The 14,784-nt window shown below is 47.0% G+C and overlaps 1 protein-coding gene across 1 annotated transcript in view; it reads right to left on the bottom strand.

Moving 5' to 3' along the window:
- Nucleotides 1-14,580, bottom strand: part of ACSBG2 (acyl-CoA synthetase bubblegum family member 2) — a 31,252-nt gene extending 16,672 nt beyond the window's left edge. The window contains exons 1-6 of the mRNA XM_010828462.1: nucleotides 14,565-14,580; nucleotides 12,458-12,687; nucleotides 11,433-11,521; nucleotides 10,600-10,720; nucleotides 6,241-6,327; nucleotides 1,765-1,914 (exon numbers count right to left, since the gene is read on the bottom strand). Of these exons, the coding sequence (XP_010826764.1) occupies nucleotides 1,765-1,914; nucleotides 6,241-6,327; nucleotides 10,600-10,720; nucleotides 11,433-11,521; nucleotides 12,458-12,687; nucleotides 14,565-14,580 (693 nt within the window). The remainder of the gene's footprint in view (nucleotides 1-1,764; nucleotides 1,915-6,240; nucleotides 6,328-10,599; nucleotides 10,721-11,432; nucleotides 11,522-12,457; nucleotides 12,688-14,564) is intronic.
- Nucleotides 14,581-14,784: the final 204 nt, after the last annotated feature.

Below are 14,784 nucleotides of genomic sequence, written 5' to 3'. Positions count from 1 at the left end.
TTTTAAGTAAGAAATGCTTCATTGCAAAACTAGCAGTCTTTCTAAAGGGGAGTGTTGGATGTACGTGCTGCCAGACACTTTTCTACTTTTAAAGCGTACAGGCTTGTACATCAGTTGCTTCATTTTTCAATTTTTAACAAAAACCGCCTGTGCTCTGCGTACTGTTCTTCAGCTGGCTTCAGCGTATTTACAGTGATCGCATCTTTAATGATCTTTATACCTCAGCCACATAGATCAAGAGTGTAGGTGAAAGTGTGGACTGTGACACCAGCCTGCCCGAGTTCAGGTCCTGGCTCTGCCATGCTGCTTGCTGTGTGACCTGGACCCAGCATTTTAACCTCTCTGGGCTTCAGTTTGCTCACCTATAGAAACAGCGGCCACCCGATAGAACAGATAGAATCATAGAATCACCGGGAGGATTTACAAAGTGTAAAACTCTCGGGATGGACCCTGGCATATCACGGGCATGCAACAGAAATGAGCCATCACTGTCTTTCTTGTTCTTTAGAAAAAAACAAACAACAGCTTTATCAAGGTGTAATTGACATACAGGGAACCACCTGCATTTGAGGTGTACAAGTTGGTGCATAGTGACTTACATATGCAGCTGTGCAGCATCCCCACCATTGAAATGGTGAATGTTCTCTGTTCCCATCGCCCTTTGTCATGCCTCCCTTTGCCATCCCAAGCAGCCACCATCTGCTTTTGGTTCCTGTAGACAAGTTTGCATTTTCTAGGGTTTTCATCACAAGGGCTTATTTTCCTGACCAAAGTTTGAACTTGGGCTCTTGGAAGTGGCACACAGATCCTAACCACTGGACCTCCTAGGAATTCTGTTCCTAGGGTTTTATATAGACAGGACCTTTTATTTAGTTACAGTTTTAAATTACAGTTAGGTCATTATATTCACTTTCTAATTTATTTTTTAATTAATTTACGGCTGCACTGGGTCTTTGTGCTACACATGGGCTTTCTTTAATTGCAGCGAGCAGGGACTGCTCTTCACTGTGGTGCGTGGATGTCTCATTGCCGTGGCTTCTCTTGTTGGCTTCTCTCATGGGCTCGACAGCATGTCGGCTCAGTAGTTGCTGTACTCAGGCTTAGTTGCCCTTCTGCATGTGGTATCTTCCCAGACCAGGTACTGAATCTGTGTCCCCTGCATTGGCAGGTGGACTCTTAACCACTGGACTGCCAGGGAAGTCCCTTTCTAGGGTTTTATATAAATAGGATCTTTTAGTGTGGATTCCCCTATTCTTTCCGACCAGTGACCTAAATTACCATCAGCTTTGGACTCCACTCAGACATACATGCATTTTCCCCAAGCACAGAGCCTTCCTCAGGTAACTAAAACATCAGTTCCTGCTTTATCCCCTGAAACTCAGTGTTTACACTGCCCTTTTACATACTTATTTTATCAAGCATGGTTCTGAGCTCAAACAACCCAGGAGGCAGGGACTATTACATCACACCCATTTTACAGATGAGGAAACCAAGGCTTAGAGATCTTGGATGTGTTGCCCAGGATCATAGAGCCAGGTCTCCTGCAGAGTCCCTGATCTCAACCCCTGCACTATGCTGCCCCGACCTTGGAAGTGTTGGCTTAAGTCTCTGCCCCACAGATCAAGGTCCCCCATGCCACTGTGCTCCTAAACACCACTGTGCTCCTGTGGGTCAAGAACAAAAACAGTCTGAAGGCCTCTGCCCCAGGGCAATGAGACCCTGGAGGCTGCAGAGTCCAACCCCATCAGCAGAGACAGCACTTACATTGTCATGGCTGAGCATCACCCCCTTGGGTTGGCCCGTGGTCCCCGAAGTGTAGATGATCACGGCACACTGATTGGCCTTCTGGCTTTTTATGATCTGGTCCAGTTGGGCATCGGGAATGCTACTGCCAAGTTCTAGGAAGTCATCCCACTATGGAAAGAAAAGACCAGCAGAGGGTGGTGGCTCAAGGGTGTGAGGGGGCCCCCGGCACACCAGATGTTCCCCTTCCCCAGTCAGGTCTTGCCTCACCAGCTGCCCTGGAAGGATGATTCCCAGCAGGAGGAAAGGTACTTCATACAGAGGCCCTGAGACACCTGCTTCTCCTCCACTTCCTGGGCAGGCTACTCAAGCACCTTGGCCTCAGTTTCCTCATAGGTAAAATGGGGATGATATCAAGGCCCAACTCTTTGGGTTGTTCAAAGCAGTAAATTGGTCACTATGTGTAAAATGCTTAGAACAGCAGAGTTCAGGATCATTTGTTCTCTGCCTTTCCAGATTCCACTCACACCTCAAACTTAGTGACCAGATTGATGCAACTGAAGGGCATCCTGATTGGCTTAAGCTAGAAGGTCCCATCTGCCTGGGCCACAGTGATTGGACTGGTTCTAGACATGTGACCTCAGATGGTCCAATCACAGTGAAGGTCAGGGCTTTGGCTGGAAGTGCTGGGACATGAATGAGTCATCTGAACATGAGGTAACCTGAGGAGCTGCTGGACTGTCTCAGGACTAGAGGGAAGCAAGGTTAGTGGAGAGCATAATGGAGCCTGCTAAGTCATTTCAGTTGTGTCTGACTCTTTGCAACCAATGGACTATAGCCCACCAGTCTCCTCTGTCCATGGGGATTCTCCAGCCATGAATGCTGGAGTGGGTTGCCATTTCCTTCTCCAGGGGCTCTTCCTGACCCAGGGATTGAACCCACGTCTCTTACGTCTCCTGCACTGGCAGGCAGGTTCTTTACCACTTTGCCACCAAATGGAGCCTTGGGCATGTTATTTGAGCTCCTGGTTCCAGCTGTGTATGGGTTGTAGTTACATGAGCCAACAAATGCTCTTTGAAGCTTAAGCCATTTGGGGTTATGCTATTATCACCTGCAACCAAAGATATCCTTAGTGATAAGACATACATCATCTCCTTCTGGCAGATGAAGAAGCTGAGGCTCAGAGGCGGTAAGTTACCTGCCCAGGGTCACACACTAAGTAAACAGAGGAGCTAGCATTTTAACCCAAGAGTCCAGAGCCTGTGCTGTTAATTACCTTAGAATTTGATGCCTCATAAAGAACTGTGAGGCTGTATGAACCGAATTTCACATGAGAGCTGCAAAAATGCTGTCTCTGATCCTCCAGTGAGGCTCTGGAGGAGGACAGTGTCCTGTCTGCAAAATAGAGGGCTCTCCATGTCCTCCAGAAATGGCCAGCATTGCCTGCAACCTGACAGGGCAACGCTGGCCCCATCCAAAAGGGAAGGACCTTTCACCAGAGCATCTCTAGCAGGGTAGAGTGATGGGGAGAGGAGCAGTGCACACAGACCTTTGCAGGGACCCTGTCCTTTCTCTGAGAAATGCCCCAAGCACCCCCCCCCCACCTCAAAAGGATGCTCCCCTAATGGCAGGTGCAGGACCTCATCCTCACGTGGCCACAGATGAAGGGATCACATAGACACTGGACCCAACCGGGTCCAATCCAGTCCTCTACTGGAAATCTGGAATTGGTCCCGACTCCAACTCCAGGCATCACCACCTGTCCAGTTAATGGTCTTCTTCTGTCATCCCTCTGCCCTCAAATTTCACCTTCTAATTTCCCAGGCATTTCCTTTTTCTCTCAGTTCTAATGAATGTATTCCTTAACTGAATCTAAAAATGGGAGGTTCTACTCGCCCTGGCAGAGAAGTAGATACCTAATCTGTCACAAAACTGTTGCCTATAAATCATTGTCCTCAACCAGGGGCAGTTTTTCCCATGCCCCCTACCCTGTCCAGAGGACCTAGGCAATGTCTGAGGATATCTGTGATTGTTTCAACTAGAATGTAGTAGGCGGAGGGAGGCCAGGGTTGCTGCTTAACACCTAAAAATGCACAGGACAGCCCCACAATGAAGAATTATCCCCCCTGAACTCTGCTCAGTGTTATGTGGCAGCTGGATGGGAGGGGAGTTTTGCGGAGAATGGATACATGTTTATGTATGGCTGAGTCCCTTCCCTGTTTACCTGAAACTATCACGGTATTATTAATAGGCTATATCCTAATACAAAATAACAAGTTCAAAAGAAAAAAATTATCCACCTCGAATATCCAATGAGGCTGAGAAACCCTGCTGTTAATACTGTTTCTAACAAAAGGGTTTAACTTATCCAGACTTAAGATCTTGGTGCTGTGATGGTCACTTTTAACCTCTGAAAGGTCTGTGATTCTGACCAGTTGTCTTACTTACTTAGTTATCCTGGTCTCAATATTCTAAGGTTTTCTGAAAGGCACGCGAGCTGGAGAGTGTTTCGGCCAGAAAGGATCACTGGCATCTTTCTTCCCACATGAGTGGAGGGAAAACGAAATAAATTCCATGACATGTTAGGACTTCTGATTTGGATCATGGGTTTGATGGCCTGATCTCAGGAACATTAACAACAGGAGCCTGGGCTGGTCCCTCACAGACCTCCTGCCCTGACTTCTGTGAGTTAACTTGTTGTATCCTTAGAAATAAGACCCAAACCCTCTCCTTTGGCTTAAGTGGGTCTCTGTTGCTTGCACTCAAGCATTTTCTGACTCTAGAAGACCCTGAGACAGAGTGAATTTGCAAAAAAAAAAAAAGAATGTGACATATATATGTCACACAGTCTTCAGGGGCCCTGTCCCTCCCTCAGTAAGAGGTGGAGTCTGGTCTGCAGCTTGGCCTCCACGTGCTACTCCCAAGAATAGGTCATTCAAGGCAGGATGGCTTCTGCCTGGATATTTCTCTCCTCAAAACATTCTCTCTGGAGACTTTCCCGGTGCTCCAATGGTTAAAGACTCTGAGCTTCCTTCTACTGCAGGGGGCATAGGTTCCATCCCTGGTCAGGGAACAAAGATCCCCGCCATCCTTTCCAGCATGGCGAAAACAACAACAAAACAAACAAAAAACATTCTCTGTGGAGATCTGAGCTACCAAACAAGCCCACAGGTCCTGAAGACATCGCAGAAGCAGAAAAAGAGGAAGAAAGGTGCCGGAGGAGTCCCAAGTGCAGAGCCAGGACCAGACTGCAGACCAGGGGCTTCTCTTTGAGTGCAAATTTTTTTAGGGAATTTCCGCCCCCCCCCCAAAAAGCTTGTAATCAAGATAAATAATATTTCAATGCAATATTTTAAGTCAATATCAAAAAAAAGCGAATCTCTGATGGATGAAACATCAAAATTTGAAAAGAAAAAAAAAGGCAGGCTCCAACAGGGCTGTTGGTCAAGCCATAGCAGAAATGCATGCCCCTTGTATGCGTATTTTCATACATTAAAAATGGCTAATGGTTTTAATAAAGATACTGATGACTTTGCATCTGTGAGAGCCAGAAAGGTAAATTTATAATAAATTCTGACTTGAATATAAATTAAATATTTAAACTTCATGTTGTGAGTTCCAACATATCTTATTTTCGGTGCTGCCGTATTTTTTCAGTTACGCTGTGTATGGGCATGCGGGCACTCAGTCTGTCCCACTCTGCGACTCAATGGACTTTAGCCCACCAGTATCCTCTGTCCATGGGGTTTTTCCAGGCAAGAACACTGCAGTTGGTTGCCGTTTCCTACTCTAGGGGATCTTCTCCGCCCAGGGATCAAACCCACATTTCCTGCATTGGCAGGCAGATTCTTTACCACCGTGCCACCAAGGAAATCCTGTTATGCTAATACTCTGAAAAACAACAACAACAACAACAACTAAAAATAAAATGACCGGTACTGTCTCATGCCACCAATTTCGGGGGTGATGTGTTACACAGAAATAAATTACCAGAACAGACACCTTACAGGAAATCAGACCCTTCGTGGTACAAAAAAATTCTCTCAAAAGCCTCATCCCCTTCTCTTGTGAGGCCTCGCCTTCTCCCTTGCCTACCACTCAGTGGGTGGGTGAGTCTCCACCCACGTCTGTGGGCTTCCCTCCTAACTCAGTCCCTAAAGAATCTGCCTGCAATGCCGGAGACACAGGTTCGATTCCTGGGTTGGGAAGATTCCCTGGAGAAGGAAATGGCAACCCATCCCAGTATTCTTGCCTGGAAAATCCCATGGACAGAGGAACCTGGCAGGCTACAGTCCGTAGGGTCGCAAGGAGTCGGACGCGACTTAGCGACTAAATTACCGCTACTGCTACCCACTTCTGTTGCTCACGACCCCGTTCCCATGAGTCCTCACCCATTTCCTTTGTATGGGTCCGCCCTCCCCCTTGCTCACCACCCACTTCCTTTGCCAGTGCCCTCCTTCCCTTTAAGGCCCGGTCCTCTCCTTTGTTGACACTTACAGAGTACAGGTTTTCACATTTGCTGTCGTCCACGGGCGGCTTGTACTGAACGATCGCTTTTAGGGTCTCCATCTTGTTCATCGGAATCTGAAAGAAAGTTGTGCATTTGTTATTGTTCGGTCGCTCAGTCGTGTAGGACTCTTGGCGACCTCATGGACTGTAGCTCGCCAGGCTTCCCTGTCCTTCACTATCTCCCTAAGTTTGTTCAAACTCATATCCATTGAGTCGATGATGCCATCCAACCGTCTCATCCTCTGTAGCCCCCTTCTCCTCTTGCCCTCAATCTTTCCCAGAATCAGGGCCTTTCCAGTGAGTCTGCTCTTTGCATCAAGCGGCCAAAGGATTGGAGTTTCAGCCTCAGCATCAGTCCTTTCAATGAATATTCAGGGTTGATTTCCTTTAGGCTTAACTGGTTTGATCTCCTTACAGTCCAAGGGACTCCCAAGAGTCTTCTCAGGCAACACAAATTTGAAAGCATCAATTCTTTGGTCCTCAGCCTTCTTTATGGTCCAACTCCCAACACCCATACATGACTCCTGGAAAAACCATAGCTTTGACTATACAGACCTTTGTCAGCAGAGTGATGTCTCTGCTTTTTTAATAAGCTGTCTAGGTTTGTCATAGCTTTTCTTCCAAGGAGCAAGCATCTTTTAATTTCATAGCTGCCATCACCATCCCAGTGATTTTGGAGCCCAAGAAAATAAAGTCTGTCACTCTTTCCATTCTTTCCACATCTATTTGTCATGAAATGATGGGACCGGATGTCATGATTTTTGTTTTTTGAACATTGAGTTTTAAGCCAGCTTTTTCACTCTCTTTGACTTTCATTAAGAGGCTTTTTAGTTCCTATTCATTTTGTCATTAGAGTGGTGTCATCTGCATATCTGAGGCTATTGATATTTACCCCAGCAATCTTGATTCTAGCTTGAGCTTCATCCAGCCTGGCATTTCGCATGATGTACTTGGCATATAAGTTAAGTAAGCAAGGTGATAATATACAGCCTTGATGTACTCCTTTCCCAATTTTGAACCAGTCCATTGTTCCATGTCTGGTTCTAACTGTTGCTTCTTGACCTGCATACAGGTTTCTCAGGAGGCAGGTAAGGTGGTCTGGTATTCCCATCACTTTAAGAATTTTCCACAGTTTGTTGTGATCCACACAGTCAAATTTATGCATGGACCTCAGGATAACCCGGCCCAGGAGCATGTGTCCTAAGCTCTCTCCCATAGGGACCCCTACCTCTTTCCCTCCCCTGCCCTCACAGTAAAACTTGGCTCTGTGCCTTGACTGATACTAAGCAACCTGGTCTAAGGACTGCTAAGTTCTTTGCGGTTGGTATCGGTAGACCCCAACCACTGAAGAGGGCCGAGGGCAACAGCATCCTGAGTTCTGCTGCACCGAGTTGTGCCTCTCAGTTGGTGAGTCAAAGGCCAACCCTCTTGGCTCTTCCTCTCTTGGCACCTTGAGCTACACAGCCAAGATCCAGCCAAACTTCTAGTTGGCATCAGGCCACAGAAATTCTCCATGAAGGTGGCCGGAACCTGGGCAGGTTCAGAACGCTCTACCTAAACCTCGAACTGTAAGGTTCAGGGGATTCTTGTCCTGCAAGAATCTTGTCGTTCGTGCACGGGGAGGATGTTTGTGTCTGTGGCGCATTCCTAGCCAATGCAAAGCAGATGTCACTTCCAGCATCAAGAATGCTGATTATAGCCAAGTCTCTGCCATGGCCCGGAGAGAAAAGATGACAGCAGTGCTTTTCACATCTGGACAAGAGTTTTCCAGAGAGAGAAGGAGCAGACATCCAAAAAACCTGAAGCAGGCAGTGGCTGGCATGTGTGAGGGATGTAAAAAGTCCAGGGTGATCTGGAGTGAGGGTGGAAGGGAGGAGTCCAGGGGAGGAGGCAGGAAAGGGCGTGAGGGTCAGGAGGCCATGCCCTGGGGAAGTGATGGCGAGGAGTCTGCTGTTTATTCTGAAGGAAGAAGGAAGCCCTGGAGGGTTACAGGCTGTGAACTTCACCAAGAAAGAAAGATTTCCAAGTGGACCTGAACATGCAGTTTGGGAGGAGCCTGGCTTTGAGTCTTTCACTCAGAGCAACCAGAACAACAAATCTTCCCCTCTTTGAGGAAAACTGCCTCTTTGGTCAGACTCAGTCTCTGTGTGCATGCTCAGTCATATCCGGATCTTCCCCACCCCATGGACTGTAGCCCGCCAGGCTCCTCTGTCCATGGGATTCTCTAGGCAAGAATCCTGGAGTAGGTCGCTATTTCCTTCTCCAGGGGATCTTCCCGTCCCAGGGATTGAACTCATGTCTCCTCATTTGGGGCATTGGCAGACAGGTTCTTTACCACTGAGCCACCTGGGAAGTGAAACTTGGAGACGGAAATAATTCAGATATTGCTTTATGCCTATGAGGTTGAAGATACCAGACCAAGGACTGGAAGTCATAGCAGCAAGGTGGCTGCAGGGGAAGAATGGAACACAAAGCATTTTCTAACAGTGGGAAACCCAAATCAGAAGCCTGTATTCACAGCAAGGAGGAAAAGGGCCCTACCCTCACTCATCACCAGTCACCTTGCAAGCAGTGCATTCTGCTATGAACAGGACAGACGGCATGAATTGAGTACCAGGGACCAAAGAAGCATGGCTTCAGAAAGCAATTTCAGAAAGTAGAAGTCTGGGGACTTGCCTGGCAGTCCAGTGGTTAAGACTCCACGCTTCCACTGTAGGGGCCACAGGTTCAATGCCTGATCAGGGAACTAAGATCCCGCATACCACATGGTGCAGCCAAAAAAGAAAACAGAAAGACAACCAGAAAGTAGAAGTCTGTGCTTCCTGAACCAGCTCAGGAGTTAGGTTTTGCGTTGAAGGAGGCCTGGTGGCACAAAATGTCCACTTTCACTGAGTCAAGTGAAATATGTGAACAAACACCCTTGATGTTCAGAGGATACTGTCTATGACACTGATGGCAAGACTTGAATCTCAACTTCAGAAATATGAAACGTGTAACACAGGAGAAATGGAGTAGGGTATTAAATAAACAGAGGGCTTCCTTGGTGGTCCAGTTGTTAAGACTCCATACTTCTAGTGCATAGGACCTGTGTTTGACCCCTGGTTGGGGAATAAGATCCCACATGCTGCATGGTGTGGCCAAAAAAAAAAAAATACAGAAGGAAAGAAGGGAAGAAAGAAATAATCACAGTGGCTCTTGGGCTGAGTAATGACTCTGGCCATGGAGGTTCACTCTTCCGAAGGACTTCCCTCCTTTCAGAATACTTCTGTCAAAAGCTGGTTCAGACAACTGCACTCATTCAAACACAAATCATGGGAAACGTTTCTCCAGCATCCATACAAAGATAATGCAAGGAGAAAAAAAAAGGAGTAAGAGAGGAGTCAGATTTCACTGAGTACAAAAAGTCATCGTAGGATTTCCCTGGTCGTACAGTGGATAAGAATCTGCCTGCCAGTGCAGGGAACATGGGTTCAATCCCTGGTCGAGGAAGATTCCACTCGCTGCAGAGCAACTAAGCCTTCACAACTACTGAAGCCCGTATGCCCTAAAGCCCGTGCTCCACAACAAGAGAAGCCGCCACAATGAGAAGCCCTCTCACTGCAACAAAGAGTAGCCCCCATTCACCACGACTCGAGAAAGCCCACGAGCAGCAACCAAGACCCAGCACAACCCAAAAGAAAAATTTTTTAAAGTCACAGCAAAGCAGAGGAAAATTGCCCCCCAAACTTCTAATATAAAATGTAAGATGTAACAAGCTCAACGCAGCTTGAACGGAAGAACCCAAAGCAAACATACAAGCCCTGGGGGGAGAGCCAGACATCCACCAGAAAGTAGCAAAACAGTGAAGCAGTCAGACTTGGGGAGGAGACAGAAGAGAAACACAAAAGCATTTCAGAAAAGAGGATGATCGTAAGAGATGAAAATTGAAAGCGTGGCAAGGCTCAAGATAACGTTTCTAAGAGAAAACTGATAAACAGTGGACTGTATATAAAATAACACGCAGTGCATTTTAAAAACTGGAGGCCCAGGGGACTTCTCTGATGATCCAGGGGTTAAGACTTCACCTTCCAATGCAGGGGGTGCAGGTTTGATCCCTGGTCGGGGAGCTAAGATTCCACACACTTCCCTCAGCCAAAAAGAACCAAAACATAAAACACAAGCAGTATTGTAACAAATTCAATAAAGACTTTAAAAATGGTCCACATCAAAAAAAATGGAGGCCAAGTAGGAAAAGAATATGCTTTGGAAGTTAAACTCGTCCACTCTGCACACATCCATTCTTCCTTGGTGATGTGTGGTGGCGGGGTGGAGGGGGGCGGGGGTTGGGGGGGTGGGGGCAGTTGTTACCGAAAGGATTTTCTGCAACTGTGCGTTATTTTCCACCAGCAGGATGTTCACTTTGGCATGAGTAATGACATATTCACAGGCGTCCGCGAAGTTGGTGGCGTAAATACCAACACAGAAGCCCCTGGGGAAAGAAAACACATGCATGTGTGTGCCCATATACCTGAGTCAAGAACATCCTGGAAGGGGAGGAAAGGGTCTGCGGGTAGGGCCTGCCGGCAGGTTCTGAGTCTGAAGTCCTGCCACCAGCTTCCCTCCCTCCACAACTGGACAATGATGGAAAGGACAGGAATGACAGCGATGATGGGAGTATGGACTCCTGTGATGTTGCTATGACATGGAGCCCTCACAGTACCCATTTTACAGATGAGGAAACTGAGGCTCAAGGGAGGGAAGTCGCTTGTTCAGGGTCCCATAGTAAATAGGAGGTGGGGTTTGGAACCCCCACCCCTCCCCCAGCCACCTGTTTCCTTCACTCACAACCTTTCCTTTTTGCTTTCAACCATTATGTGGTGGGTTTGTATCTCCCTGCTGCCGGATGACTTCAAGGAGCTTTCCAAGTGCTTATTGGCTGCTTCCCTTAGTGATGTTTCCCTTCAAGTTTCCTGCTCATTTAAAATCTGTGTTTTTATTCCTGAGCTGTATAAGTCCTTCGGTGTATTTCACATGACTCTGTGTGTGTGTGTGTATGTGTGTATGTGTGTGTGTCTATCTCACTGGCTGGCCTAGGGCTCTTTGCTCATATCTCAGTGGAAACCTTGTGGGCGCCAGGCCCCCGGAGCAGCAGCCCCCCACCCCACCCCAGCATTCACAGGGTCCAGGGCCCAGGATCTTACCCCGCGAAGATGGCACCAAGAGCTGCAAGTATCCACTCGATGGAGTTAAACCCAAGGATGCCAACTGAGTGGAAAGGCTCCAGGCCCAGCTGGGAAGGCAGAAACAGACGGACAAGCAGAAAACGGAGATACAGGCGAGGTTTGCTTCCAGGTGGGACCACTCACTGGGAGAAGGCGGACCCCAGAGCCCCCGGAAGCCACGTCGGGGGGAGAGCCCACATTGAGATGGAAATCCAGAGTGTGATGTGTTTTTGTGACTCTTGGGAGGCTGGTTTGCCTTGCTCTACTTAATACCCCCTTTTTTATTCTAATTTTTATGGATTTTAGTTTTTAATCATTCTAACCAACTTTAGGTGCACAGCTCATTGGTATTAAGCTCCTTTACCCTAAAAAACCCCCAAATCCAGGGGAATTCCCTAGTGGTCCAGTGGTTAGGACTTCATGCTTTCAGTGCTGAGGGCCCAAGTTCATCCCTGCTGTGGGAACTAAGATCTTGCAAGCCTCACAGTGTGACCCAAAAAAGTACTTTCACACTGGTATGCAACCGTCCCTACCATCCATCTCTAGAACTTTCTCATCTTCCCAAACTGAAGCTCTATCCCCATGAAACACTGACTCCCCAGCCCCTGGCCCCCACCATCTATTATCCTTCCTGTCTTTGTGGCTCTGACTCCTCCAGGGACCGTCCATAGAGGAAGCATCTGAGGCTTCCTGCCAAGAGCTAGCCATGCTTAGAAGTGGACTGTCCTGCCTCAGTCAGGCCTTCCAATGATGTGTGTGCCCATATACCTGAGTCAAGAACTATCCCCCAGCTGATAGCTTGACTACAATCTCATGAGAGATCTTGAACCAGATACATCCAACTCAATCACTCCATAGAGAGGGGACAAAGATTTGAAAGAAAATTTTCACCAGTTAAACTTCTTTTTTGGGGTGCCTTGTGCATTTTGTCCCATGTGTATTTACACACAGAAGGAGTGATTTAATACATGACGAACAAAGGAGTGAGTGAACAACGCATTTACCTTGAGCATGGCTCTCGCAGTCTTCCGACAAGCCTCATAGTACTGGTTGTAGTTCAGGACTTCCCACCTTCCATTCTTCTTTGATGCTAGGGCTGGATAAGACCCAAATCGGTTGACTGACTCCCGAAAAAATTCAGGGATGGTCAAGGGGCTCTCATGGCCTGGCCCATGTTTCGATAGCCTCATAAGGACTTCTCCATCTCGGTGAATGGTCCACAGCCTAGGAGTAACTGCAAATAACCACCAGGGTTGGATGGCATATATTTTATATTCACTTCATACTCAGAAGGCGGGAGGGGGCTCTTTTTTTGATACTGAATGAATCCCACGCTTCGAGGGAAGTCACATGGTCAGTGCTGGTCTACGCAAGCTTCCCTGTTCCTATTTATTTCTTCCTTACCCTCCCCCAACAGTCTATTATGAAAATTTTCAAGCATACAAAAGTTGGGTTTGTATAGCAAGCGCCCTGTTACTCACCACCAAATCCTACAGCTGTTAGCACATCCAGCCACCCCTCTATTTATCCATCCATCACGCCATCTTCCTTTTTGACACATTTCAAAGAAAGCTGCATCCATTTCACTCTTCAACATTTGAATCATTTTTAAAAAATTTTATTGAAGTATAGTTGATTTACAATGTGATAATTTATACTGTACAGCAAAAGTGACTCAGTCATGCACACGTATATTCTTTTCCATTGTGGCTTGTCAAGGAATATTGAATAGCATTCCCTGTGCTCTACAGTAGGACCTTGTTTATCCATCCTCTGTATAATTATTTGCATCTGCTAATCCCAAACTCCCAGTCCATCCCCCCCACCTCCTTGGCAACCACAAGTTTATTCTCTCTGTCTGTGAGTCTGTTTGCTTCATAGATAAGTTCATTTGTGTCTTATTTGAGATCCCACATGTAAGTGATATCATATGGTATTTGTCATTCTCTTTCTGACTTAGTATGATAATATCTATGGCCATTCATAGGTGGTAAATGGCATTATTTTATTCCTTTTAGAAACATTTGAATCGTTTGATGTGAATCAGCCATTAGCATTTGAATCATTAACTCGAAATATATGTATACACACATATCTGCATTACATATATTATGACATCTGTACCATAAGTGTAATTACATGTATACTATGTATACATATATATAACTACATCTGTACTATATATATATAATTATATTCTTATCATATATATTATTGGACTTCCTGGTGGCTCAGGGGTAAAGAACCTGCCTGCCAATGCAGAAGACTCAGGTTCGATCCATAGGTCACAAAGATCCCCTGGAGAAGGAAATGGCAACCCACTCCAGTATTCTTGCCTGGGAAATCCCGTGGATGGAGGAGCCTTGCAGGGGGTCACAAAAAATTCAGACACAACTTAGTGACAACAGTATATATTATATATATATATATATATATATATTATTACATCTGCCACACACATATATACACACACACAATTACATCTGCACTATATGTAATATGTAATGTATAATGTGGCATAATGTGTATAATATTAAATATATATGTGTGTATATATGCTTTACCCACACAGGCACACCACCCTAACATGCTTAGTCACTTAGTCACGTCCAGCTCTTTGTGATCCCATGGACCATAGCCCGCCAGGCTCCTCTGACCATGGGATTCTCCAGGCAAGAATACTGGAGTGGGTTGCCACGCCTTCCTCCAGGGGATCCTCCTGACCCAGGGATCGAACCCGAGTCTCTTGCGTCTCCTGCATTGGCAGGCGGGTTCTTTACCACTGTGCCACCAGAGAAGCCATAGGGAGCTTCTATTATTAATGCCCCACCCCAGTACAAGGGGTGCAACCGAGACTTCAAAAGAGCAGGTGGCTCGCCCACTGTCACTCGGCTCACAGAGCTCTGCTCCGAACGACGGGGCCCGGCTGTCACTCCCTTATGTCTGCCCCCTCTGCTACCCGTCACATGTAGAGACTTGGCCCTCCAGGGTTGGGCACCTCAGCCAAGGCCAGCAGCTGGGGCTCACCGTGGCTGTGCCCAACTGTCCAGCCTGGGCTCCTTTATAAACAGTGGTGAATCAGCGCACCTTTCTCTCTCTTGCACAACGTACCTTGTTCTTGGCTCATGTCTACTTTGAGGTCCTCGGCCTTCTCTTCTTGAGTCGTCTGGGTTTCAGGCCTTCTGGGTCTACAGAGACCATTCTTCACCGTGCTACAAGGCACAGAGCAAGAAACTTAGCATGTGCTACTGAGTTGCTTCTGTTGTGTCCAACTCTGCAACCCTGTGGACTGTAGCCTGCCAGGCTCCTCTGTCCATGGGATTCTCCAGGC

This window comes from Bison bison, unplaced genomic scaffold (assembly GCF_000754665.1).
Source record: "Bison bison bison isolate TAMUID 2011002044 unplaced genomic scaffold, Bison_UMD1.0 scf7180017864492, whole genome shotgun sequence".
NCBI lineage: Eukaryota > Metazoa > Chordata > Mammalia > Artiodactyla > Bovidae > Bison > Bison bison.
This window is presented reverse-complemented; position numbering and strand designations above follow the sequence as displayed.